We start from the raw sequence: 25,911 nt of genomic DNA, 5'->3' as shown, positions 1-25,911 counted from the left end.
GATATGGAATGGAAGATGCAGACGTCCTTTACTTCCTTCTATTCCTCGAGTTTGTCATTTTTCCCCTTTGTTTCTCTTATTATCAGCAGATATGCAATGCACCGAGACATGGGATCCAAAGCTGCGTTAAAGCATTTGTGTTGTAATAGTTTAAAGACGTATTTCTTCTCCTTCTGGGGTTAACGATTCTATCCATTTGGATTAGTTTTTTTTTTAGGGTGTTTTTTGAAATTCTGTTGGGTTTACTGTAGCAGAGTTTTTAGAGTATATTTTGAAATATTTAAAAATAGTAGAATATTTAGAATTTATTTTAAAATATTTTTTAAATATTAAAAAAAAATTTAGACTACTTTTTAGAATATTTTTAAAAATTTATATAGTATATAAAAAATTAATTTTTAAAAACTGATGAATCCAAACAGTTCTTTTATTCTTAGGTTTTTCTAATAAGTGTTTACGGACACTTTGTTAGCATATCTAAATAATATTTAATCTATTGTATGAATAAAGAAGGCACTTGTAGTTATTAACTTCTCTTGTATTTATATGCCTTTTTTCAATTGATCTCCATTTTTCTAAAAAAAATTTAACACGTAAACGCATCGGTACTTATCCACAAAAGAATTAAATGAGTCCATGCACACTTTTGTGGCACAAAAATGTGTCGGTGTTATCCGGATAAGAGACCTGTTTCGGTGTTATCTTATCTGCAAAATTCCAATTTCTAACCTCAAAGTCAAGAGGTAGAAATTGGACCGACTGCTTGAACCAGTCGCCTGTCAGATTTTTTTTTTTTTATATATATGGCGGACTCATCACTTTTTTCGGTGTTCTTAATATTTGCTCTTAGACCATAGAGTTGAAAAAACCATCGACGAACAAAAGCTTCCGGCAGCATCTGCAAATATGGCGGCACTGACTTGTATAGACCTCTCCAATTCCGACATACAAAAATCTGTTTCTCTCCTCAGACAGGCAGGCACTCCACTCCTCCTTTTCTTTTTATTCCCCCCCCCCCCCCCCCACAACACCTGCTATCGTTCGATTTAAGTTTATTTTTGTGCATTCTTTGGTCTATCTGTGGGGTAAATTTACAGTTTTTTCCGATGATGAGTAATTTATTTTGAAGGTTGAAGAACTAAAGGAGTGAATATATGAGTAGACAGTGGGACTAATACTTCTTAGCAAGTAATGAATTGTTCAGTTGTTAAGTTAGTATATAGTATTTCCATGCAACGATGCAATAGATACAGTAAGTAACGTAACGTAACTCTGCATCTCAATTCTATGATCACTTTTATTGATTAGTGCTGCATTAATTTGTTATTGCAGCTATACATGGATAACCTGTTCTTGCCTGCACAAATACTCTTACAATAATATACACCTTTATCTAAAGCCGTTTCCACTCTCCATATCAGTGCTTACCAATGATTGGCATCATTCTGGGAGTTGAGTTACTTACTCCTAACGATGTTATCGTTTATTTAGGCTTGCTTGGACTCTGGATTTTTTTATGTAGTCAATCATGGTATCAGCCCAGAATTTATGGATGAGGTCTTTTCTCAAAGCAAAAGGTTCTTTAGTCTACCACTTGATGAAAAGATGAAGCTTCTCAGGAATGAAAAAAACCGTGGTTACACTCCTCTTCTAGATCAGCATCTGGATCCTGCCAACCAGATACATGGTTTGTTTTCTCATACCTATTGCGTTTATCCTAATTTTTATATCCGATGGTTGTTAATACCAGAATATAAGGACAGGTGTAGCCAATGCATTATACAAGTGAATAGTTGGAGTTCATTCTCTTGTCGCTTTAGAGTATTTTCATTTTCAGCTACACTTTCCGGCCTTACATGTTGACTATATCAACTCCTGGTTGTGGCTATATTTGCATTGCTATCAAATGTCACTTATCAGGCCTCTTTTATGTTGTTTATATGCTCCTTTTCTTTCTGCATCCTCTGTTCTCTTATGTGATGTTTGTACATGCTACTTACCAGAATGAGCAGCAGAACTAAGTTCGTGTTTTTATTTGAGCTAAGCATTTCTGCGCCCTGATGTTCTTGTAGGAGATTATAAAGAAGGATATTCCATTGGTGTGGAAGTACCAGAAGATGATCCTCAAGCCGAAAAACCACTTCATGGACCAAACTTGTGGCCTACAGCAGGTAACTTTGCTACGCAATTATTGTTACATGTTGAACATCAATCTTGCTTCATAAATCTTGCAAATCTTTTGGTTAAAAGTGGAATTTTTTTTTCCGTAAAGATATTTTGCCTGGATGGAGAGAAACTATGGAGAGATACCACCGCGAAGCACTGTAAGTATTGAGATGCCTATCATGTAACAGAAAAAACTATCTATTTTTCTTGCATGTGGTTGTACTCCTCGGTGCTGCAGAAGTAACTTAATGTCAAGTACTGACCTGAATCATCTTTGCTGTTGTATGAGTAAGCAGCAGATCAATTTAGTTAATCATATTGATTAATCATCTTTGCGTGCAAGGGTATATTTTTTTCTTAACCAATTTGCAGTTCCATCACCTTAACAACATTTGATGTGTTAAATTCTGATGAAATTGGTTGTTGGGCCACTTAGATTGTAAATTGCTGGCCATCCGGTTAAATTACTTATTTCGATGTCACTGATGCATAAGATGTTATATCTCTGCTCCCATGCGGTTGTATATTTACAAAATCAGATAAATCATTATTTCTTTTAGCGGAACAGTCATTATTGATGAATATGTGTCATCAAATCGTGTTGAATAAGTCCAAATACATAGCTTTTGTATTTTCTGTCATTTCTAATACATTAATTGATTAGACTTAGACACAATCTTTTGACTCGCCTATGATGTCTTTAAGCACTTGCTTGAATCTACACATTCACTGTTAATTCTTCCTAGTTTGAAGAATGGAATTCTGTGTTTAATTATCAGGTAATTAAACAATGATCACCACATTTCTCAAGCGAGAACCTATCATTTTGTTCATCATTTGACCATTGAAATATTGGTGCTTTTCATTTTGGAAAGGCTTATCTTGTTCCAAGGTACAATACTAGTCAATGATGTTGAAATGAAACTGAAGTCATTGTCTGGTTCTGCATCTTTTCTATTGCCAAATTTGAAAGGTTCTTGATTATTATCTTGTGATGTACTTTCAGCAGTTCTTTCCAAATCTTCCTACATTTAGCTCTACATCTTGCAGACTGCTTTTACAGTTTGTTTGATACTGACATCCTCTCTATCTTTATTCTTGCGTTCAGTGAGGTTGCAAGGGCAGTTGCTAGAATTATAGCCCTAGCACTTGACCTGGATGGAAACTTTTTTGATCAATCAGAAATGCTAGGCAATCCTATTGCAACTTTGCGGCTGCTACATTATGAAGGTCAGGTTGTGGACAGTTTCCTAAAGAAGGCTGTATTTATAAGCTGACATGAGCTTGATTAATTTCAGGTAAAATCTCTGAACCAGAGAGAGGAATATATGGTGCAGGTGCCCACAGTGACTTTGGCTTGCTTACCTTGTTAGCCACAGATGATGTCACTGGTCTTCAGGTATACACAAACGTTGGAATTAGATTGCTTAGGAATGATCCCATAATTATTCTTGAGTGGGACCATGAACCTGCTGTTCCATTGCAGATATGCAAGGACAAGCATGTTGAGCCTCAGATTTGGGAATACGTGTCACCAGTAAAAGGGTAAGGCCTTTTTCTCTCAACGATCAGTTTCTCTTAAGTAGAAACGAATTTTCTGTTCCTGATTTCTTGTTTGGTGTGTTTGGACATTTCATCATACATATATTCAAAAAAAATTAAAAAATGATATTATGCTGTCACTCCATAGATCATAAAGTCTTCAGCTCATGAATTAGTATAGGTCATTAACCTAAAGAACTTTCTTATGGTTATGCTCTTGGCATTCTGCCATTCTTATTTTTATTTGAGGACTTCTTGTTAAATTATTGTTGCAGCATAACTGTTATAGATTAGTCCCAATGATAAGTATCATGCTGCATTCTATGATGGCTGCAAATAAATAGTTGATGCACGGTATGCAGAGCATTTATTGTGAATCTTGGAGATTTACTGGAGCGCTGGAGCAATTGTTCTTTCAGGTAATTATGAGTTTCTACTAAGCACAGTAATCCTTTTTTCCCCCTCCTGAAAAAATGAGAATGGATCTTGAGCTATTGCAACTGCATTTTTCTTATCTGTGTTTTAACACAAATTATGCACCAATAATTGATGTCAAACACAGACAAGGAGTTCCCATATTTTACCAGTCTTTTCTAGAAGCATTCAGTTTTTAATTAGACAGCTGTTTCAGTCAAGGAGCTCTCATGTTCTAGCACACATTGAACCTAATTATCTTTATGGTGGTTTCGGTGTAAGAAAAACAATCACTGATGTCTGAAGTTACAAACTCTTCGTAAAAGCAGTCATCCATATTCACTGGTTGGGTTATGAAGTTTCATAATTCAGGAAACCTGAAAATTTATAGTTGAGGGCCTGGAATTTATGGTTTCTTGGAGATAAAATAATTGAATATCTAATTTACTGAACTTTCATCTCCGTGATGTTGAAATTGTTCTGTTGTGGGGATCATTTTCAGGTCAACACTACATCGAGTCTTGGTTAGCGGTCAAGAAAGATATTCTGTAAGGCTTTCTGAACCTCCTTATGTTCTGCAACAGCAATGTTTTGTTGGAATGAGATCCTCATCTTAAACAGTGTGTGCGTCAAATATATTAGCACATGGAAAGTTTGAAACGTAGTTCTAAATAGTTAAATCTTTCTCAAGCCATAGCTTTACAGATACAGTGGACATTACAAGCTCAGCTGATTTCTCCATGAGAAATTTAGTTCTGTAAGCAGCGATCAGTGCCTTGCTAATTTCTTCTCTCTGTGATGGTGGGCAGATTGCTTTCTTCGTGCTGCCCAGTTTCAATTGTGTTGTCAAATGCCTGCCAACCTGCCACTCAGAGGATGATCCTCCGAAGTATGTATTGCATTTAGATACATGATATGGGATTTTGTAGGTCATTGTTATCCTTCTTTTAGTTGTTTTGGCCAGAAGAGATCTGCTATTGGTTGCAATGTTCACGTACGTGAAAGGTTTGGTCGTTAATTCTCAATTACAAGGTTTTTTTTTTTTCGTCAAAATCGCTCTTGGAATCGGTAATAGTAGATGCCAAGCTGTTTAGTTAGTAAATTTAGTTTGACCTCTAACATCCAAGGTGGATCAGCGGAAAACCTTTGTATGTTTTGGCCAGATGTAATGGTGTCATTGTGCCATTGATTTATTGTAGCTGTATTCAGGTACCCACCCGTCACATGTGGAGCTTACTTGATGCAGAGATATGAAGATACGCATGTTGATCTGAGCTCCTAGGATAGTTCGACCCTTGATTGGCAAGGCATCAGTTGTTTCATGTAACGGATGGTGATAAACATTCTATCAGTTGGTTTTTTTTTTTTTTTTTTTTTTTTGCGGGTGGCAGGCTCCGTTTTTTTCTCTTTTTTTTTGTGGTAAAAGTAGAAGTTTATTTTAGAAAGTATCTAAATGTATTTATTGACATAATAAGTTAAATATAATTTGAATGTACTCATGAATATATAAAATTAGTGTGAATACCGTGCTACGCATGGTGTGACATTATTGAAAAAATGAAAATAAAAGGGTGAATTAAAAAAGGTTAAAAATGTACCAACACAATTAAAATATAATATCTGTCTAATAATAGTTTGAAATATTATAGAATGTGTATATTATTCAAAAATTACCTTTTTTCGGAAGATAGATCCTGAAAAAATAATAAAAATTTATATTAGAAAATGAATGATATATGAATAAAAATGAATGTAATTAAATGTTGTTAAAATGAAATATTTACAGATATTTTGCATTCGATTTGATAATCTTGTATGAAGGTGCGATCACTCTTCACATCAATCAACTTTTAGTACGAAAGCCAAAATTGGTGATTTAATTAATTCTGTTGAATTTTGTGGAATGCGTACTAGAAATGAAAATGCATGATCTTCGCAAGAATTAATTCATTGGTTGCGAAATTCAAAATTAGTGTATTTGTTTTACATAATTTATAAATAGCATTATAAAAAATAAACATATATCGAGAAATTCTATCTTCCTTTGTAATTCTCTGAGATAAGGAGCATCACAATCAAATACGAATCATGCATGTCTGTCCTGTAGATTAAGATGCATGATACCACTGAAATTTTTGATTTGTATGTTAACATTGTACCTGTTTGACAAATAAAATGTTATATACAATACAGAAAAATTTGTTGAAATTAAAGGTACATGAAATTAATTACCTAATAATAGTGTCGACCACGTCATTACAATGCATACACACTATTTTTGAAAAATAACATTCACATAATTGTCCACAATTTTTGCATAGCACATAAAACATGTTTTCTATGTTAATGCTCTGAATGTAAGCAAGTATTCGAAAATATTTAACCTATTAATAATAAAAGAATGTATAGGTTATGATTATAAATTTAAAAAATTTGTGCAGTAATTAAATTAAATAGAGTAAGTTTACCGTATGCATGATTGTATATTCGAATATCCATATTTTCTTTGAATTTGCTATGAACAATGCTTGTGATGTTGTAAAATTGCTTGACCTTAACCACGTAACTAACTTTCGAGCATAAGTATCATTTTCAAACCTACAATTTTTTTGAAATACATGTTGATAAGAGTATGAAACAATATTAGAATTTGATATAGTATTACTGATGGAACTCACCAATTGTGCAGGTATCGAACAAAATATAAATTGTGATTGATGTACAATTTGCTAGGTCCAATTGTATAAAGTGATGGTCTTGCACAGTATGGTTATATTCGCTAAAAAATTATTCAAATTATATAGAGTACTAGTGTGAATACCCGTGCTACACACGGTGCTGACATTATTGAAAAAATGAAAATAAAAGAGTGAATTAAAAAAGGTTAAAAAATTGTACCAACACAATTAAAATATAATATCCGTCTAACAATAGTTTGAAATATTATAGAATATGTATATTATTCAAAAATTACCTTTTTTCGGAAGATAGATCCTGAAAAAATAATAGAAATTTATATTAGAAAACGAATGATATATGAATAAAAATGAATGTAGTTAAATGTTGTTAAAATGAAATATTTACAGATATTATGCATTCGATTTGATAATCTTGAATGAAGGTGCGAACACTCTTTACATCATCAACTTTTAGTACGAAAGCCAAAATTGGTGATTTAATTAATTCTGTTAAATTTTGTGGAACGCGTACTACAAATAAAAATGCACGATCTTTGCATGAATTGATTCATTGGTTGAAAAACTATCACCATTGTCCTGAGAATTAAGTACGTGCAAAATTCAAAATTAGTGTATTTTTTTTTTACATAGTTTATAAATAGCATTATAAAAAATAAACATATATCAAGAAATTCTATCTTCCTTTGTAATTCTGTGAGATAAGAAGCATCACAACCAAATACGAATCATGCATGTCTGTCCTGTAGATTAAGATGCGTGATACCACTGAAATTTTTTATTTGTATGTTAATATTGTACCTGTTTGACAAATAAAATGTTATATACAATACAGAAAAATTTGTTGAAATTAAAGGTATATAAAATTAATTACCTAACAACAGTGTCGACCACGTTATTACAATGCATACACACTATTTTTGAAAAATGACATTCACATAATTGTTCACAATTTTTGCATAGCACATAAAACATGTTTTCTATGTTAATGCTCTGAATGTAAGCAAGTATTCGAAAATATTTAACGTAGTAAGAATGAAAGAATGTATAGGTTATGATTATAAATTTAAAAAATTTGTGCAGTAATTAAATTAAATAGAGTAAGTTTTACCGTATGCATGATTGTATATTCGATATCCATATTCTCTTTGAATTTGCTATCAACAATGCTTGTGATTGCTGTTAAAAATTGTTTGACCTCAATCACGTAACTAACTTTCGAGCACATGTATCATTTTCAAACTTACAATTTTTTGTAATACATGTTGATAAGAGTATAAAACAAACATTAGAAGTTTGATGTAGTGTTACTGATGGAACTTATCAACTGCGCAGGTATCCAACAAAATATAAATTGTGATTGATGTACAATTTGTTAGGTCCAATTGTACAAAGTGATGGTCTTTCATAGTATGGTTATATTCGTTAAAAAACTATTCAAATTATATAGAGTATAAGTAAAAGTACTTGATTTACCTCTGAAATTTTATACGCAAATAACACATGTTAGTAAAATAATTATTTTTTGTAGCAGACTGATATTATAGGATTTGTAGTATATTCAATAACTTGTACTCAAATCACCGACGAGGCAAAGTTTGTCTAAATAAACTTTACAGTGCTCTAACTCTTTACAATAGAAAAAAGTGCTAAATAGTTCTAATTGACATCGCAAGTTACGGCAACGTGCCAATGACATCTAGGTCTAATTTTTTTTTCGAGGTCAAAATCTAGTCCTAATTGGTTCTGCTGTTTCTTGATCATGTTGTATGCTTCCGAATTAAAATTGTATTAAAATAGCATGTGAATGAGCATTTGTCTTTAATTAAGGAGTAAAAAGGATTTAAAATATAAACAACAAACTATAAACGGTTTATGAAATAGATTATGGGAAAGTTTTAAATTTTAAATTTGACTGGTGATAGGGTTGGTTATAACCCACTACTTTTTATGTATTAAAATAAATACAAAAATCTAGACAAAAATCTATAACCCACTACTTGTTCCGTTTTTGAGATTTTTTTTAGGGTTAAATATAGTAAGCCCCCTTAACTTTACATTTAGCTGCATTTTACCCCCTCAACTTTACATTTAGTTGCACATTTGTTATTTTTTTGAAACATAATTGCAATTTGCAAAGCTCATTTGTAGGGATGGTTATAGGGTTAGTGTGGTGACAAATATTTCTTAATTATAAAAATGTAACATTGTATTAAAATAGCATACGAATAAGCATTTATCTTTCATTAAGGAGTAAAAAGAATTTAAAGTATAAATAACGAACTATAAACGGTTTATGAAATAGATAGTGAGAATGTTTTAAATTTTAAATTTGATTTGTGATAGGATTGGTTATAAGCCACTACTTTTTATGTATTAAAATAAATACAAAAATTTAGAAAAAAGAATGAGAAGTTTGGAAGTTATAGGGTTTCTGCTAGAAACCCCTTCCACACTACATATAGATATAGATATAGATACACTGTGAACAACTAAATACTTCTACGACTATCAAAAAAAAAATGCACGAACTAAACGAAAATGACGACTCACTTGCGGATACACTTCTCCGAGGCCTAGGCCAATCAGCCATGTTGTCCTTCCTCCTGGATTTATTTGTCCTAGCCCATGAACCATGTAATCCAAAATGCAAGTTTGGAGGAGCAAAAAGAAAGCCCTTCCCTTCTCCAAGTACGGACTACAGAATAAATGATAATACTTTTTCCGTCCGGCATTTTCGCTTGTCCCAGTACCATATCAACCGCGTTATGCAAAATGCAAGTTCTGCAGTGCCAAAAGAAATCCCTTCCCTATTCCCCTGCATTACCTAGAAATTACGTAGTACTTCTGTGCTTTGCACTCTCTGGATCTCCTCAACTGGTTGCTCCCGTGCAAAAAAAAAAATCTCCCGCACTCATTAAGGAGCAACAATATTCGATTTGAAGGGCAACCAAACTCTGGAAAATATTTTGTTGATCTCACAATAGCAAGGAGAAACACAGAGTCATATTTTTACAACAAATCAGCTGATAACGTTGCAGGGTACAGACACATTTTGTCGCAGCTTATTAGAGACCACTGTGATACCCGAGTCATCCATAAGACAAACCATTGGATGAAGGCACACCAGCAGCAGGAAAAACTGAGAAATCACCGGTAACTTCGGTAGTTTGGAGTGTACATGCAGCTTTCACCGAACTTCACCAGATCCGCAGGTCGAGGAAGCCGTGTTGCCACACCTACATAATAAGCAAACAGCATTTAGGCATAAATCTCGTTTGAGTTTTAGAGATAAAAAAGGAGGGGCCTTTGAGCACCCGCATAGGAAAATATGTAAAGAGCACCCACCGAGCTCATATGCTTTTGCAGCAACACCAGCAGCAATATGAGCTGAGCTTTTTCTGATATTTGCAAATGGAGGATAAATCATCCCCCGTGCATAATGCTCGTCTGTAACTTGCTTAGCCAAAGCTTCCTCTGTTCCAATATAGAGACTAAACGTATCAACATACTACATTACAATTAACATAAGCAAATATCAAGACCTGAAATATGAAGATATTGTAGAATTAACCGGAAAATCCCCGAACGGCACCGCACATGACAGCAAAACTTGAGATGCAAATACTAACATGCTGCCAGAAGCATATCATCATGAACACGAATTGCACCACACATGACCAAACCAAAACCAAATCCAGGAAATATGTAGCAATTGTTTGCCTGCATTCCCAAGACAGCATAATTTAGTTACTGTCCGCTCGGTTAATGGAGGAAACTGTGACAAAATCAGGAACATGAGAAATTTATTAAATCTGGCCAGGGACGTAAACTTTGCCGTTGAATTCAACAGGGTCAAATGGACTATAACCAGACAAAGTTGTTTGAAGCCAATGGAAGGAATGTTTGATCTGGAGATGGCTCTGTCCATGACAACTATGGAGGAGAACTATATCCAGACAAAGTTGTTTGAAGCCAAGACTTTGAACCATAATCAACTGAGTGAAATGCCGATGGTCGAAGCAGTTGGAGACTGCATAATTTGCATGGAAGTTTTCGAGTCCGGCAAACAAGTTCCATGTAGGCACGTCTTCCATTCATCTTGTATGGCTCAGTGGCTCTCAGATCACAATTCTTGTCCTCTTTGCCGATCCACAGTTCTCACTGCCACCTAAACATCTTTTCCTGTCACTTCATCATTTGAAAATACACATTCTTTTTTTTTTCCCCTTCGATTTTGCATCAATTAATTATTTCTGTAACATGAATCATGCTCCGTTGTCATAAATATAGACTTGGAGCTGATTAATCAGACGCTACAATTTGTTATGAATATTCATGCTCCTTTATTAGATATCGATTGGAAGATGCAGACGTCCTTTACTTCCTTCTATTCCCCGAGTTTTTCATTTTTCCCCTTTGTTTCTCTTTTTTATAAGCAGACATGTAATGCACCGAGACATAGGATCCAAAGCTGCGTTAAAGCATTTGTGTTGTAAAAGTTTAAAGACGTATTTCTCCTTCTGGGGTTAACGAATCTATCCGTTTGGATTAGCTATTTTTTTATTTTTAGGGTGTTTTTGAAATCCTTTTGGGCTTACTGTAGCAGAGCTTTTAGCGTATATTTTGAGATATTTAAGAGTAGTAGAGTTTTTAGAATATATTTTGAAATATTTCTTAAATATTAAAAAAAATTTTGACTACTTTTTAAAATATTTTTAAAAAATTTTATAGTATATAAAAAATTAATTTTTAAGAAACTGATGAATCCAAACAGTTCCTTATTCCTGGGTTTTTCTCATTAGTGTTTACGGACACTTTGTTAGCATATCTAAATAATACCTAATCTATTGTATGAATAAAGAAGACACTCGTAGTTATTAACTTCCCTCGCATTTATGTGTCTTTTCAATTGATCTCCACTCTTCTAAGAAAAAAAATTTAACACATAAACGCATCAAGTACTTGTTTACAAAAGAATTCATAAATGAGTCCATGCACACTTTTGTGGCACAAAAATGTTGCGTAAATGATGATGAATCAGCTCCACACGTTCATTTCCATCGCATGCCGTCAAACAAAGTATCATATACGACGATCGGAAGAACGGAAAGTTGTCTCAATCTTTTCACGTGAAACTAGGAGGCATAAACCGCGCTGCGCGCGGTGGAAAAAAGAGATGAGCATGCCCAATTTAATAAAATGATTTATACTCAATCCATTAAAATGATTCATACTTATTCCAAAATGGATATGCTCTCAAAATAGTGAAAATATTTATATTAATATAATTTTTGGGCTTTTAATGCAGAAAATAGACCATATTCCAAATCTTCCTGATTCATATGAGAACTCAAATATATCAAAAGTAGGAAAATCACAAAAGAATGGATACAAATTTCAACTAACAATATAAAAATCAATAACCACCATGTGGTGGTACACTTTCTTAGTTTACATAAACTAACTAAAGATAAATTCTGAAGTTAAAACAAAGCTAATATTTGTCCTTTTTATAATGTCTATCCTTGTACCATCTAATATTTGTCCTTTTTATAAAGTACAAATGTATACAAGCTAAGCTTCAGTTTTGGCGATCCCATTGTAATAAAGAACCAGTAAACCAGAAGCCACCGTTAGACATACATAATAGTGCTCTACAATGATAGTGAAAAGGGAGGAAAAAATAGAAAAAAGTTCTGGGTACAAAAATCTACCAACAGCAATCTCATTATCTACTCTTGTTCCTTGCTAACTTCAACTGTGCTTTGCTCCGGGAAAGGTTGCATTCTCACATATGGGTTTCTAATCAACATTTCCCCTCGCAGAGCAGCAACATACCTGTCATTTGTATCCTCTTTCCTCTACAACTCCCCAAGGAATTCTCCTAGCCTCTCTTTATTCACTTATCCCATTATCTAATTTGAGTGACAAGTACAAGCAAACAAAAGTTTGATCAGTAATCCTCACCCTAAGAATAAGTGATTTGAAAACATTCGTGCAAACAGATCCATAATCCAACAAGAAATCGAAGGAAAATACCCAGTAGCAATTTAGCAAGTGTAAATAGCTTAAGAACCATAAAATCCTAATAAGACAGCATTTTCCTTTCTTCGGTAATTGAAATCAGCCAACAAAAAGTATCAACAAACACTCTCATAGTTTTATGCTTAGAATAACTAACATTGTCAGGAAGCTCATCACTTCACACACAGCCGAAACGTTGGTACATCTGTTTAAAGATGTACTTCACTTCATAGTTTTATACTTAGAATATATATATATATATATATATATGGTTTCTGATTTTTTCTTTTCTTTTTTTCAATTGAGCCCCTAACTTGGGAAGACTGTGGAAAGAGAAAAAGGAAAACGCTAATATATCAAGATCGGTTTAGTATATTAGCAAGTAAAGCAATAAGTTCCACATACATAAATGGACATCCAAGATTTTCTGCTTTCTAATATATTGATGCAATGGAGATACGTCTAATAATCATGACCTAGAATTGGTTTCTCTAATGAGAATTCTTAGAAACCAAAAAAAAAAAAAGATCTTGTGATTAAAAGACTGCAATTAGAACTAAGACATGAAAACAAACTAACTGGATTTCCCGAGATAATTAAAATCAATGTTCCTAATTAAATTTGATTGTCGTTTTCAATTTCATTCATTTCAAATGCATCCTAGAATTGGTTATACCTTCTTGATTGATTGGACAAGCCCATCAATATATCTAGGAGCAGTACATTTGATTCCAACAGCAACAACTCAGTTGCATGAATCAGCAATTGCAGCACAATCTGATATAGGATTCCCACTAACTACATTGATCCCATCCTTAGAATTGAAAGAAATCGAGGCTGGAACTTTTATGTTTTCTTCCTCAAGAATCTCAGTATAGTCCTATATCAAGAAGCTATTAGGCAAAATGGACAACAAATAATCTAAATTGCTCTAGCGAAATAAATGTTTGAGGTACACTGAGATAGTCACAACTCAAAAACAATACCATAGCTTCCAATTTGTTTGGAATTGTCTCAAATGCAATCAGGTCAGCACCAGAGTCAGCAAGAACTTGAACTCTTCTTTTATGGAAATTTTTCAAAGTCGCTAGAGTCACTGCATCCCCATATATGCCACTGCAATGCATGAGAAGGTCACAAGTGCTTGAGAGGAAAAGTTTGTAGCACAAGTTCAAATATTTCAATTCAGCATTGGGCACTGAAATACTACTCTGTTTCCAATGTAAGAAGAGAATTAAAAGTTTCACCTATATTCAGAACCAACAGAAGCAGCAACAAGGAGTGGACGTTTAAAGCTTTTGGATCTCCAATAACATCCTAAGAACCTTTGCTGGCTCTATCATAATATATATCCCATATCTTCGCGGGCTATTTCAACACTTTTCCTGAGTAAAGCTTCACCATCTTCTCTTGATATCCCCTTAGTTACAAATCCCTGAAGAGTAGCCTGTCTCCCAAACAAGGCAAATCAGAAGTCCTCAACTTCATAATAAATTCTTCCAATAATAATTAAACGATATCCATAGGAAGGCCCGAAAAATGAAAAAATTAAAAAAGACAGCCATACAATCTGATATGATGCAGATATTATGATATTAGCACCAATTTTTAGGTAATCAAGGTGTGCCTGTCACATGAAACAAACAATAAAGAACAAAACAAGAAAACCACATGGCCAAGGTGCTAATATTTAATCGTAGTTAAAAGAATAAGGCCAAATTCATACAACTTTTTAAGCTGGCTACATTGGAACTTCTTAAAATTATGCTGAATAGTTTCTTTGCCATCACTGGTAGCAATGCAGGGTTAGTAATAGACCACAGAGCCCAAAAAAAGAATTAAAACCACATAAGAAGCTAATTAAAAACTAACCTGTCTCTTAATCATAGCCTTCAGTGCTATCATAACCTGAAATAATCCATTGTAGATAGACCTTTTGTTAAGGGAAAAATCGAAATAGAAGAAAGAATTAAAGAAATAGTGAGGGTTAATAATAGACCACTGAGTGGCAAAGAAAAACCACATAAGAAGCAAATTAATAACTAACCTGTTTCTTAATTGTAGCCTTCACTGCTATCACAACCTGAAATAATCCATTGTAAATTTTATCCAATATAGAAAACATTAAAAAAATGGATTGATCTTTTTCCCCTTAAGAAATCACCGCACAATTCTTCGTGTGATATCTTAAGGTGAAGTAAATTTCTAATCTTCATAAGTAATATGGATTGGATTTTAACAACCTCATGGATTATTCAACACTTTTACAAAAATATGGTTTAACATAAATCTATCAAACTCATTAACATGGATTACACTTATGGACCATAAAATATAAGCCAGCTAGCCAATAACATTACCTTCTCCACTGTTCACAAACTTAGCAAGGCTTCTGCAGATCGTGCACCTTCATACCTGAGAATAAAAACAAATTCATGATGTGACCATGGTGTGAACCAGCTATATACGAGTACTAACGATGTCGCTTTGAAAATATGGGCTAATCCACAAAAGCTCGAACAAAGGACAATCCACAAAAGATTGAACAAGGGAAATAGAAAAAATGGGAAAGAACATCAAAACAAAGAAGGTAGTACCTTAAAAAGGGCAATTTGCGAGTTTTTTATTAACAAAAAAAAAATCCAATAAAGTATCACAGAGCATGATAGCTAAAGGGGCAAAAGAAAAGCAGATCTCCCTCTAATTCATCAATTAAACTAAAATCCAAAAAAGACAGAAACTTTATCAAACAACAACCAAAAAGCATCAAAATTTCTCCGAGTGCAGAAAAAAAAAATCAAGAGGTAGGGGAAAAAAATCCAGTAAAGTGTGACAGACCATGATAGCAAAAAGGCAAAAAGAAAAGCACATTTCCCTCCAATGCATCAATTAAACAAAAATCCAAAAAAGACAGAAGCCTTATCAAACAGGAACTAAAAGCATCAAAATTTCTCCAAACGATGACGATGATGATGAAAAAAGAAACAAATTATCTATAGATAGGCAAAAAAAAACCAATAAAGTATCATGAAGCACGATAGCAAAAAGGTCAAAAGGGAAGCAGATTTCCCTCCAATTCATCGATTTAACCAAAATCCAAAAAGGCAGAAAATTATCAAACAACAACCAAAAAACAACAAAATTTCTCTAAGTGAAAAAAAACTAATTATCTAAAGCCAGGGGAAAAAAATTTAAATGCATGAGGCAAAACTTCTCTAAAGGAGCAGATCCCTAGGTGTAAGAATTGGAACAGACGGCAACACAAAAAAGAGGAGCAACGCAAAAAAGGACATGCAAGTTTAAAACTAAGTTTAGCTGAAAGGGAAAAGCAGTTCTCCAATACAGCTAGAAACAAACTAATTTGGTTAACCAAGTTAATCAACCATGAACTATCGAAATATTCGAATTTTTAAAAATGTAAACCCACGCGTTGGAAGTACTAAACATCACGATGTTATAGGCACATTATCAAAGAATCTCAGAAATATAGGCCTTGACCATCCAATGGTTGGCGACATTGCAATAAATGAGGGGCAAAAAAGGGGCAATAAAGTTTCACAGACCATAATAGCAAAAGGGAAAAAAAAAAAACTGGTTTCCCTCCAATGCACCAATTAAACAAAAATCCAAAAAGGCAGAAACTTTACCAAGCAACAACAAAAAATTCAAAATTTATCTAAATGATGATGAAAGAAAACCAAATTATGTAGAGATAGGCATCAGCAACAGACCAAGAACAGAGAAGAGGAACAAAAAACAAAAGAGTTTATTTTTTTGGTCAAGGGACGGTTCCCTTTTATTTTTTGGAGCACAAGACAATATAGCAAAGGGTGGGGGACCAGAAGGGGGGAAAAACGCAACATTCCACAGACAAAACGCACCAGACACTGGAACAACCTTGGAACAACCAGGAGGGGCAAGATCGTACCTTGCTTCGAGAGAAAAAACAGAAGGCCTGCGTTCGGGGTGGGAAAAAAGGTCAAAGATGGCACCTCCTTGGCCTGTAAGGAAACAGTTTCAAGAATCACCCCACAAACCAGTAAAAGAGAAAAGCACTGAGAGAGTAAGAAGATGGTTCACATCAGTGGTGAACATAAGCTATATAGCAGACATTCGCAGTTCATTTGCCGAAACCACTCAGACACAAGGCAAGAGGACGATTCAAAATACTCACAAATGCACACGTAGCTAGAACCAATAAGAGAACAGAACCCAAGTCTCCCAAATACACAAGCCGGAACATACCTTGCAAGAAAATATTCTCAAATCAAGTAACATAAGATAAGATAACATAACATAAGATAAGATAAGGAAAAAAATGAGGAGAAAAAAAAACACACAAACCACATAACTGGCTTTACTAAAGTTTGCAACTTTCCGGCGAGCAAAATAGTAAATCTAGAGGACCTAAAGGACCCAAAAACTAAAGAATACAAAAAAAAAAACTTACAGAGAAAACTCGCACAAAAAACCGCAACTAACCGTAAAGGAAGATCAAGAAGACTTACAACGGATGAGGAGGAAGAGAAACGAACGGGCGGCAGCTGATCCCGACCACTGAAACCCAGAATTGGCCGATGTCTGGCTACATGGGCCTTGTGCGGCTGCGAGAAGGGAAACAAAAGAAAAAGGAAAAAATATCAGTCTCAAAGCTAAGGATCAGGTAGAAAGCTCACGGCAAAGGCTGCATCTCACCGAAAAGGAAAAGGAAAAAGGAAAAGGAAAAGGAAGAAAGCTCACCAGGGAGGAAGAGCAAACCCCAAGGCCACAGCTTAAGCAACGAATGAAGAGAACCGGATATCCGAGCAGGGCGTGAACCAGGCTTAGAATAGGCGGATAAGCAACAGAGCAGCATTGTCCAAAAGAAGGAGAGAGAGAGAAGGCAACGATAAAAAGAGCCATGTGATAGTCCCAGATAGAGAAACAAGTTTACCAAATAGGCAGCGCGACAGACAACGCAGCAGGAGGCACATGAGATACTGTCAGAGGAGAAGAGGCACGCAATGCGCGAAGAACACAATGTTCTCAATCCACATGTGCGGCACGTGAGAGGACGACGAAACTCTGGCCGAAGGGCGTTCGCACTTTATCTACTTATGTTGAAAAACGACGCCTTCTTTTTGTTCGTTGGCTCAGACTAGAATGGATTTAACTTGACGAGTTACGTGGTCGATTGGAATGGAAACTGTAAAGTTAGGACCAGACAAGACACGTTTGTTTGTAGTCGAACTCGTTTCCGATTTTTAAAAATTGGGATGAAAGTCTACATTACAATCTAACAATGGAATTACCTAAAAGTTAAGGATAAGCGTTTAAAAGTTAGGGATAAGTGGTTAGTAAAATTAGATTGAAAGATTATTTATATAACAAAACTATTAATGGTTTATTAACGTTTATAACTCTCAAATTAATGGCATCATAATCTTCATATTATCCGGATAAGAGACCTGTTTCGGTGTTATCTTTTTTTTTTTTTGTCAGCAACGATACATTTGTATAACCTATTCTATCCTAATCTAGGAGGAGGGGGAGCCTAAGGAGGCTGTGATAGGGGCTAGTGGGTATACAGATCCAACTAGACCAAGGAAGTGTTATGGCATAATCCTTAGATTTTTTTCGCTGCTGGTCCCTGGTGGCCACTGAGCCATTGGCCCAGTGGTGGCCCTGTTTCGGTGTTATCTTATCTGCAAAATTCCAATTTCTAACCACAAAGTCAAGAGGTGAGTGATACTGTCAGATTTTTTTAATTATTTTTTTTATATATAGCGGACTCATCACTTTTCTCGGTGTTCTTCATATTTGCTCTTAGACCATAGAGTTGAAAAAGCCATCGACGAACAAAAGCTTCCGGCAGCATCTGCAAATATGGCGGCACTGAATTGTATAGACCTCTCCGATTCCGACATACAAAAATCTGTTTCTCTCCTCAGACAGGCAGGCACTCCACTCCTCCTTTTCTTTTTATTCCCCCCCCCCCCCCAACACCTGCTATCGTTCGATTTAAGTTTATTTTTGTGCATTCTTTGGTCTATCTGTGGGGTAAATTTACAGTTTTTTCCGATGATGAGTAATTTAGTTTGAAGGTTGAAGAACTAAAGGAGTGAATATATGAGTAGAAAGTGGGACTAATACTTCTTAGCAAGTAATGAATTGTTCAGTTGTTAAGTTAGTATATAGTATTTCCATGCAACGATGCAAGAGTAAATTCTTAAGTTATTATGAAAAAAAAAAATTGTTCTACAAGAGGGGTTATTTTTGAAGCTAATTCTAAGACTAGAATCTTCGCATTTGTGAAATGCGAGTTCAAGGACTTCGCATTTGACAAATGCGAGGTTAGTGCTTTCAGAAATGTCTTTGGCAAAAAACAAAACCACAAAGCTCGCATTTGTAAAATGCGAGCTTTGTGAGCTATCTTCCCAAATAGCCGGTGAATGTTCAAAACAGAGCAGCTCTAACATTCTAAATCCCTAACGCGATTTCGATTTGGGAACACCAAAACGAAGACGAAATTGAGGCCAATACCAAGAGTCAAACCGCTACAAACATAGCATTTTAGCATCAGCTTTCAAACATTTGAAGGAGTTCCAGATTTTTTCCCAATAGCTGCAAAAACTCACTCCATCTCCGGAAAAGTAGTCGCTGGAAAGCTTGAAAACGTCGACGTGCTTGAGATAGGTGTTGTTCATGATTTGCTGTCATAACTGTGTGTTTCTCTAATTTGTTATTGTTCCTTCCGTTGTCTACTGGAAATGCATCAGCCCTGCTGCATCACTAGGAATTGCATCTGCTGTTTCAACAGCAGAAAGCTAGAAAAAGGAAAATGACCATCTCGGACCAGTGAAAGTTAGTGTAGCTAGCTAAGTAGTAGCTTTTTAAAATATTGCTTCAGACACCGGGAAAAACTAGTTCAAAAAATGACCTAGTAGCGCAGAAAAGATAACAATAGCATAACCGGTAGTGCAGAAAAGTAAGCATAACTAGTAGTGCAGAAACTGAGAAATGTGACCTCGCATTTGACAAATGCGAGGTCGGGCTCTTCTCTCTCTGTTTTTTTTTGGATTTTGTGGGTCAAAAATTTTAAGTGACTTCGCATTCAACAAATGCGAGCTCAGGAGTTCGCATTTGTTGAATGCGAAGAACCCCTTGGACAGAATTCTATACTCAAAATGCCTCCTTTGCAGAAATTTTTTAAATTTCATCATCATTTTGGAAATTTCTCAACGATGCAATAGATACAGTAAGTAACGTAACGTAACTCTGGAGAAAATTCTTAAATTGTGATGAAAAAAAAAAGTTATTCTACAAAGGGGGTGATTTGTGAAGTTGGTTCCACAATTGTGATCTTCGCATTTGTGAAATGCGAGTTCAGGTACCTCGCATTTCACAAATGCGAGGTAAGTGTTTTCAGAAAAAAAGAAAAAAAAGCTCGCATTCTCCAAATGTGAGCTTATAAAGCTCGCATTTGGAGAATGCGAGCTGAGATACCTCGCATTCAAGAAATGCGAGGTACTCAATCTTCTTGCTTCATTTGCTGGTACAAGAACCAGCATGAAGTACAAGACCTCGCGGTTGCAAAATGAGAAGCAACAAATGGGATTTTTCTTCATTTTTCTTTTTTCTCCAAGATTACCAATACACAATTCCACCTCACTCACCAGAAGATGCCAAGAATATTCTGGAATTAAGAGCATCAAACGGCTCAAATTCTGGCCATAAAAATGCAGCAAACAATTACCATGGATGCTAGGGTTGAGGGATTTCTTGAAGTTATAAAAAGCGGAGGAACGCAGCTTGGAAGGGGAGAGAAATTGGAGTGGCATTTGGAGAGAAAGAAAGCGAGAAGGGCAAGCAAGAAGGTTGAGATTTTCGGGGAGAAGAAAAACTGGGAAAAAAAGGAAGAACTGGGGCTGAGAGTTTCGAGGGGCTGAGGAAGACAAAGAGCAAGAGTGAAATGAGGGGAAAAGGGAAGAGTGGAAGCAAGAAGCTTTCGGAGGGTTGGAAAGGATGAGCTGGAGCAGGAAAGAAAAAAAAGCAGAGGAGAAACTAAGAGAAAAAGGAGGAACTTTGCAGCTGGGTTTGTAAGAGAGCTACGGTTGAGTGAGTTGCCTGGGCGAGAACCTCGCATTTGTTAAATGCGAGGTATTGACCTGCATTTAACAAATGCGAGGTCTGTTTTTCTTTTTCTTTTTTTTTTTTGATTTGAATGCTAGGAAAATTCAGGGAGACCTCGCATTCAGCAAATGCGAGTTTCTTGAGCTCGCATTTGCTGAATGCGAAGACCCCCTGAACGGAATTCCATACAAAAAATGCCTCCTTTGTAGAATTTTTTTAAAAATCATCACAATTTTAGAAATTTCTCCGTAACTCTGCATCTCAATTCTATGATCACTTTTATTGATTAGTGCTGCATTAATTTGTTATTGCAGCTATACATGGATAACCTGTTCTTGCCTGCACAAATACTCTTACAATAATATACACCTTTATCTAAAGCCGTTTCCACTCTCCATATCAGTGCTTACCAATGATTGGCATCATTCTGGGAGTTGAGTTACTTACTCCTAACGATGTTATCGTTTATTTAGGCTTGCTTGGACTCTGGATTTTTTTATGTAGTCAATCATGGTATCAGCCCAGAATTTATGGATGAGGTCTTTTCTCAAAGCAAAAGGTTCTTTAGTCTACCACTTGATGAAAAGATGAAGCTTCTCAGGAATGAAAAAAACCGTGGTTACACTCCTCTTCTAGATCAGCATCTGGATCCTGCCAACCAGATACATGGTTTGTTTTCTCATACCTATTGCGTTTATCCTAATTTTTATATCCGATGGTTGTTAATACCAGAATATAAGGACAGGTGTAGCCAATGCATTATACAAGTGAATAGTTGGAGTTCATTCTCTTGTCGCTTTAGAGTATTTTCATTTTCAGCTACACTTTCCGGCCTTACATGTTGACTATATCAACTCCTGGTTGTGGCTATATTTGCATTGCTATCAAATGTCACTTATCAGGCCTCTTTTATGTTGTTTATATGCTCCTTTTCTTTCTGCATCCTCTGTTCTCTTATGTGATGTTTGTACATGCTACTTACCAGAATGAGCAGCAGAACTAAGTTCGTGTTTTTATTTGAGCTAAGCATTTCTGCGCCCTGATGTTCTTGTAGGAGATTATAAAGAAGGATATTCCATTGGTGTGGAAGTACCAGAAGATGATCCTCAAGCCGAAAAACCACTTCATGGACCAAACTTGTGGCCTACAGCAGGTAACTTTGCTACGCAATTATTGTTACATGTTGAACATCAATCTTGCTTCATAAATCTTGCAAATCTTTTGGTTAAAAGTGGAATTTTTTTTTCCGTAAAGATATTTTGCCTGGATGGAGAGAAACTATGGAGAGATACCACCGCGAAGCACTGTAAGTATTGAGATGCCTATCATGTAACAGAAAAAACTATCTATTTTTCTTGCATGTGGTTGTACTCCTCGGTGCTGCAGAAGTAACTTAATGTCAAGTACTGACCTGAATCATCTTTGCTGTTGTATGAGTAAGCAGCAGATCAATTTAGTTAATCATATTGATTAATCATCTTTGCGTGCAAGGGTATATTTTTTTCTTAACCAATTTGCAGTTCCATCACCTTAACAACATTTGATGTGTTAAATTCTGATGAAATTGGTTGTTGGGCCACTTAGATTGTAAATTGCTGGCCATCCGGTTAAATTACTTATTTCGATGTCACTGATGCATAAGATGTTATATCTCTGCTCCCATGCGGTTGTATATTTACAAAATCAGATAAATCATTATTTCTTTTAGCGGAACAGTCATTATTGATGAATATGTGTCATCAAATCGTGTTGAATAAGTCCAAATACATAGCTTTTGTATTTTCTGTCATTTCTAATACATTAATTGATTAGACTTAGACACAATCTTTTGACTCGCCTATGATGTCTTTAAGCACTTGCTTGAATCTACACATTCACTGTTAATTCTTCCTAGTTTGAAGAATGGAATTCTGTGTTTAATTATCAGGTAATTAAACAATGATCACCACATTTCTCAAGCGAGAACCTATCATTTTGTTTATCATTTGACCATTGAAATATTGGTGCTTTTCATTTTGGAAAGGCTTATCTTGTTCCAAGGTACAATACTAGTCAATGACGTTGAAATGAAACTGAAGTCATTGTCTGGTTCTGCATCTTTTCTATTGCCAAATTTGAAAGGTTCTTGATTATTATCTTGTGATGTACTTTCAGCAGTTCTTTCCAAATCTTCCTACATTTAGCTCTACATCTTGCAGACTGCTTTTATAGCTTGTTTGATACTGACATCCACTCTATCTTTATTCTTGCGTTCAGTGAGGTTGCAAGGGCAGTTGCTAGAATTATAGCCCTAGCACTTGACCTGGATGGAAACTTTTTTGATCAATCAGAAATGCTAGGCGATCCTATTGCAATTTTGCGGCTGCTACATTATGAAGGTCAGGTTGTGGACAGTTTCCTAAAAGAAGGCTGTATTTATAAGCTGACATGAGCTTGATTAATTTCAGGTAAAATCTCTGAACCAGAGAGAGGAATATATGGTGCAGGTGCCCACAGTGACTTTGGCTTGCTTACCTTGTTAGCCACAGATGATGTCACTGGTCTTCAGGTATGCACAAACGTTGGAATTAGATTGCTTAGGAATGATCCCATAATTATTCTTGAGTGGGACCATGAACCTGCTGTTCCATTGCAGATATGCAAGGACAAGCATGTTGAGCCTCAGATTTGGGAATACGTGTCACCAGTAAAAGGGTAAGGCCTTTTTCTCTCAACGATCAGTTTCTCTTGAGTAGAAAGGAATTTTCTGTTCCTGATTCCTTGTTTGGTGTGTTTGGACATTTCATCATACATATATTCAAAAAAAATTAAAAAAGGATATTATGCAGTCACTCCATAGATCAAAAAGTCTTCAGCTCATGAATTAGTATAGGTCATTAACCTAAAGAACTTTCTTATGGTTATGCTCTTGGCATTCTGCCATTCTTATTTTTATTTGAGGACTTCTTGTTAAATTATTGTTGCAGCATAACTGTTATAGATTAGTCCCAATGATAAGTATCATGCTGCATTCTATGATGGCTGCAAATAAATAGTTGATGCATGATATGCAGAGCATTTATTGTGAATCTTGGAGATTTACTGGAGCGCTGGAGCAATTGTTCTTTTAGGTAATTATGAGTTTCTACTAAGCACAGTAATCCTTTTTTCCCCCTCCTGAAAAAATGAGAATGGATCTTGAGCTATTGCAACTGTTAGTTCTCATTTTTCTTATCTGTGTTTTAACACAAATCATGCACCAATAATTGAATGTCTAACACAGACAAGGAGTTCCCATATTTTACCAGTCTTTTCTAGAAGCATTCAGTTTTTAATTAGACAGCTGTTTCAGTCATGGAGCTCTCATGTTCTAGCACACATTGAACCTAATTATCTTTATGGTGGTTTCGGTGTAAGAAAAACAATCACTGATGTCTGAAGTTACAAACTCTTCGTAAAAGCAGTCATCCATATTCACTGGTTGGGTTATGAAGTTTCATAATTCAGGAAACCTGAAAATTTATAGTTGAGGGCCTGGAATTTATGGTTTCTTGGAGATAAAATAATTGAATATCTAATTTACTGAACTTTCATCTCCGTGATGTTGAAATTGTTCTGTTGTGGGGATCATTTTCAGGTCAACACTACATCGAGTCTTGGTTAGCGGTCAAGAAAGATATTCTGTAAGGCTTTCTGAACCTCCTTATGTTCTGCAACAGCAATGTTTTGTTGGAATGAGATCCTCATCTTAAACAGTGTGTGCGTCAAATATATTAGCACATGGAAAGTTTGAAACGTAGTTCTAAATAGTTAAATCTTTCTCAAGCCATAGCTTTACAGATACAGTGGACATTACAAGCTCAGCTGATTTCTCCATGAGAAATTTAGTTCTGTAAGCAGCGATCAGTGCCTTGCTAATTTCTTCTCTCTGTGATGGTGGGCAGATTGCTTTCTTCGTGTTTCCGAGTTTCAATTGTGTTGTCAAATGCCTGCCAGCCTGCCACTCAGAGGAGAATCCTCCGAAGTATGTATTGCATTTAGATACATGATATGGGATTTTGTAGGTCATTATTATCTTCTTTTAGTTGTTTTGGCCAGAAGAGATCTGCTATTGGTTGCAATGTTCACGTACGTAAAAGGTTTGGTCGTTAATTCTCAATTACAAGTTTTGTCTTTTTTTCGTCAAAATTCGCTCTTGGAACCGGTAATAGTAGATGCCAAGCTGTTTAGTTAGTAAATTTAGTTTGACCTCTAACATCCCACCCAAGGTGGATCAGCAGAAAACTTTTGTATGGTTTGGCCAGATGTAATGGTCTTATTGTGTCATTGATTTATTGTATCTGTATTCAGGTTCCCACCCGTCACATGTGGAGCTTACTTGATGCAGAGATATGAAGATACGTATGGTGATCAGAGCTCCTAGGATAGTTCGACCCTTGATTGGCAAGGCCTCAGTTGTTTCATGTAACGGATGGTAGATAAACATTCTATCAGTTGGTTTCCACTTTTAACTTTTCTTCTTTCTTTCTTTTTTCTTTCTTTTTTCTTTTTTGTGGGTGGCAGGTTCCTTTTTTTTCTCCTTTTTTGTTGGGTGTTTTTTTTTTTTTTTTGGTGGTTGGGGGGGCCCGGGGGGGCTGGTGAGGGAGATGCAAGGAAAGTGGAGATGGTTAAATTTTTATATAAAAGTAGAAGTTAATTTTGGAAAGTATCTAAGCATATTTATTGACATAATAAGTTAAATCTAATCTATATATGACTCATAACCCACTTTATCACCAATCAAATTTAAATTTAAAATATTTCCACTATCTCTTAACTCATTCTATAACAACTCCTACAAATTCTCTAATCATCATCCAAAGTTTCTCCCTACATTTCCTCCCACGTTTCCCACTCCAATTAAGAGTCCACTCCAACTATCTCTTAACTCATCATACAACCGCTCCTACAAATCCTTTAATCATCATCCCACGTT

General features: G+C 35.4%; 2 protein-coding genes across 3 annotated transcripts; both read left to right on the top strand.

Annotated features, from left to right (window-relative positions):
• The first annotated feature begins 820 nt into the window (after positions 1 to 820).
• Positions 821 to 5,477, top strand: LOC113773092 (2-oxoglutarate-Fe(II) type oxidoreductase hxnY-like). 2 transcript variants are annotated; one of them, XM_027317627.1, is made up of 11 exons: positions 824 to 975; positions 1,492 to 1,687; positions 2,073 to 2,171; positions 2,273 to 2,324; positions 3,275 to 3,396; positions 3,465 to 3,565; positions 3,653 to 3,711; positions 4,071 to 4,127; positions 4,625 to 4,670; positions 4,932 to 5,011; positions 5,332 to 5,477. In XM_027317627.1, the coding sequence occupies exons 1-11, from the start codon at positions 907 to 909 to the stop codon at positions 5,402 to 5,404; spliced, it is 954 nt and encodes a 317-aa protein (XP_027173428.1). In that variant the 5' UTR covers positions 824 to 906; the 3' UTR covers positions 5,405 to 5,477. The 2 variants fall into 2 exon arrangements, with proteins under 2 accessions (XP_027173429.1, XP_027173428.1); XM_027317628.1 differs by lacking the exon at positions 4,932 to 5,011 and having other exon boundaries at positions 821 to 975.
• A 13,171-nt stretch (positions 5,478 to 18,648) lies between these two features.
• On the top strand, positions 18,649 to 25,471 carry LOC113773094 (2-oxoglutarate-Fe(II) type oxidoreductase hxnY-like). Its single transcript, XM_027317629.1, has 11 exons — positions 18,649 to 18,779; positions 21,431 to 21,626; positions 22,012 to 22,110; positions 22,212 to 22,263; positions 23,214 to 23,335; positions 23,405 to 23,505; positions 23,593 to 23,651; positions 24,011 to 24,067; positions 24,574 to 24,619; positions 24,881 to 24,960; positions 25,287 to 25,471. The coding sequence occupies exons 1-11, from the start codon at positions 18,711 to 18,713 to the stop codon at positions 25,357 to 25,359; spliced, it is 954 nt and encodes a 317-aa protein (XP_027173430.1). The 5' UTR covers positions 18,649 to 18,710; the 3' UTR covers positions 25,360 to 25,471.
• The last annotated feature ends 440 nt before the right edge of the window (positions 25,472 to 25,911 follow it).

Source organism: Coffea eugenioides, chromosome 6 (genome assembly GCF_003713205.1).
Source record: "Coffea eugenioides isolate CCC68of chromosome 6, Ceug_1.0, whole genome shotgun sequence".
In the NCBI taxonomy this organism is placed as follows: domain Eukaryota; kingdom Viridiplantae; phylum Streptophyta; class Magnoliopsida; order Gentianales; family Rubiaceae; genus Coffea; species Coffea eugenioides.
This window is presented reverse-complemented; position numbering and strand designations above follow the sequence as displayed.

What these genes read in the sequence shown, in the direction of transcription:
- LOC113773092 (XM_027317627.1), top strand. Translation starts at nt 907, where the DNA reads ATGGCGGCACTGACTTGTATAGACCTCTCCAATTCCGACATACAAAAA. An exon ending in GCGGTCAAGAAAGATATTCT is followed by an intron (nt 4,671 to 4,931) that starts GTAAGGCTTTCT and finishes GATGGTGGGCAG; the next exon opens with ATTGCTTTCTTCGTGCTGCC. An exon ending in TCAGAGGATGATCCTCCGAA is followed by an intron (nt 5,012 to 5,331) that starts GTATGTATTGCA and finishes AGCTGTATTCAG; the next exon opens with GTACCCACCCGTCACATGTG.
- LOC113773094 (XM_027317629.1), top strand. Translation starts at nt 18,711, where the DNA reads ATGGCGGCACTGAATTGTATAGACCTCTCCGATTCCGACATACAAAAA. An exon ending in ATGATGTCACTGGTCTTCAG is followed by an intron (nt 23,506 to 23,592) that starts GTATGCACAAAC and finishes GTTCCATTGCAG; the next exon opens with ATATGCAAGGACAAGCATGT. An exon ending in TACGTGTCACCAGTAAAAGG is followed by an intron (nt 23,652 to 24,010) that starts GTAAGGCCTTTT and finishes CATGATATGCAG; the next exon opens with AGCATTTATTGTGAATCTTG.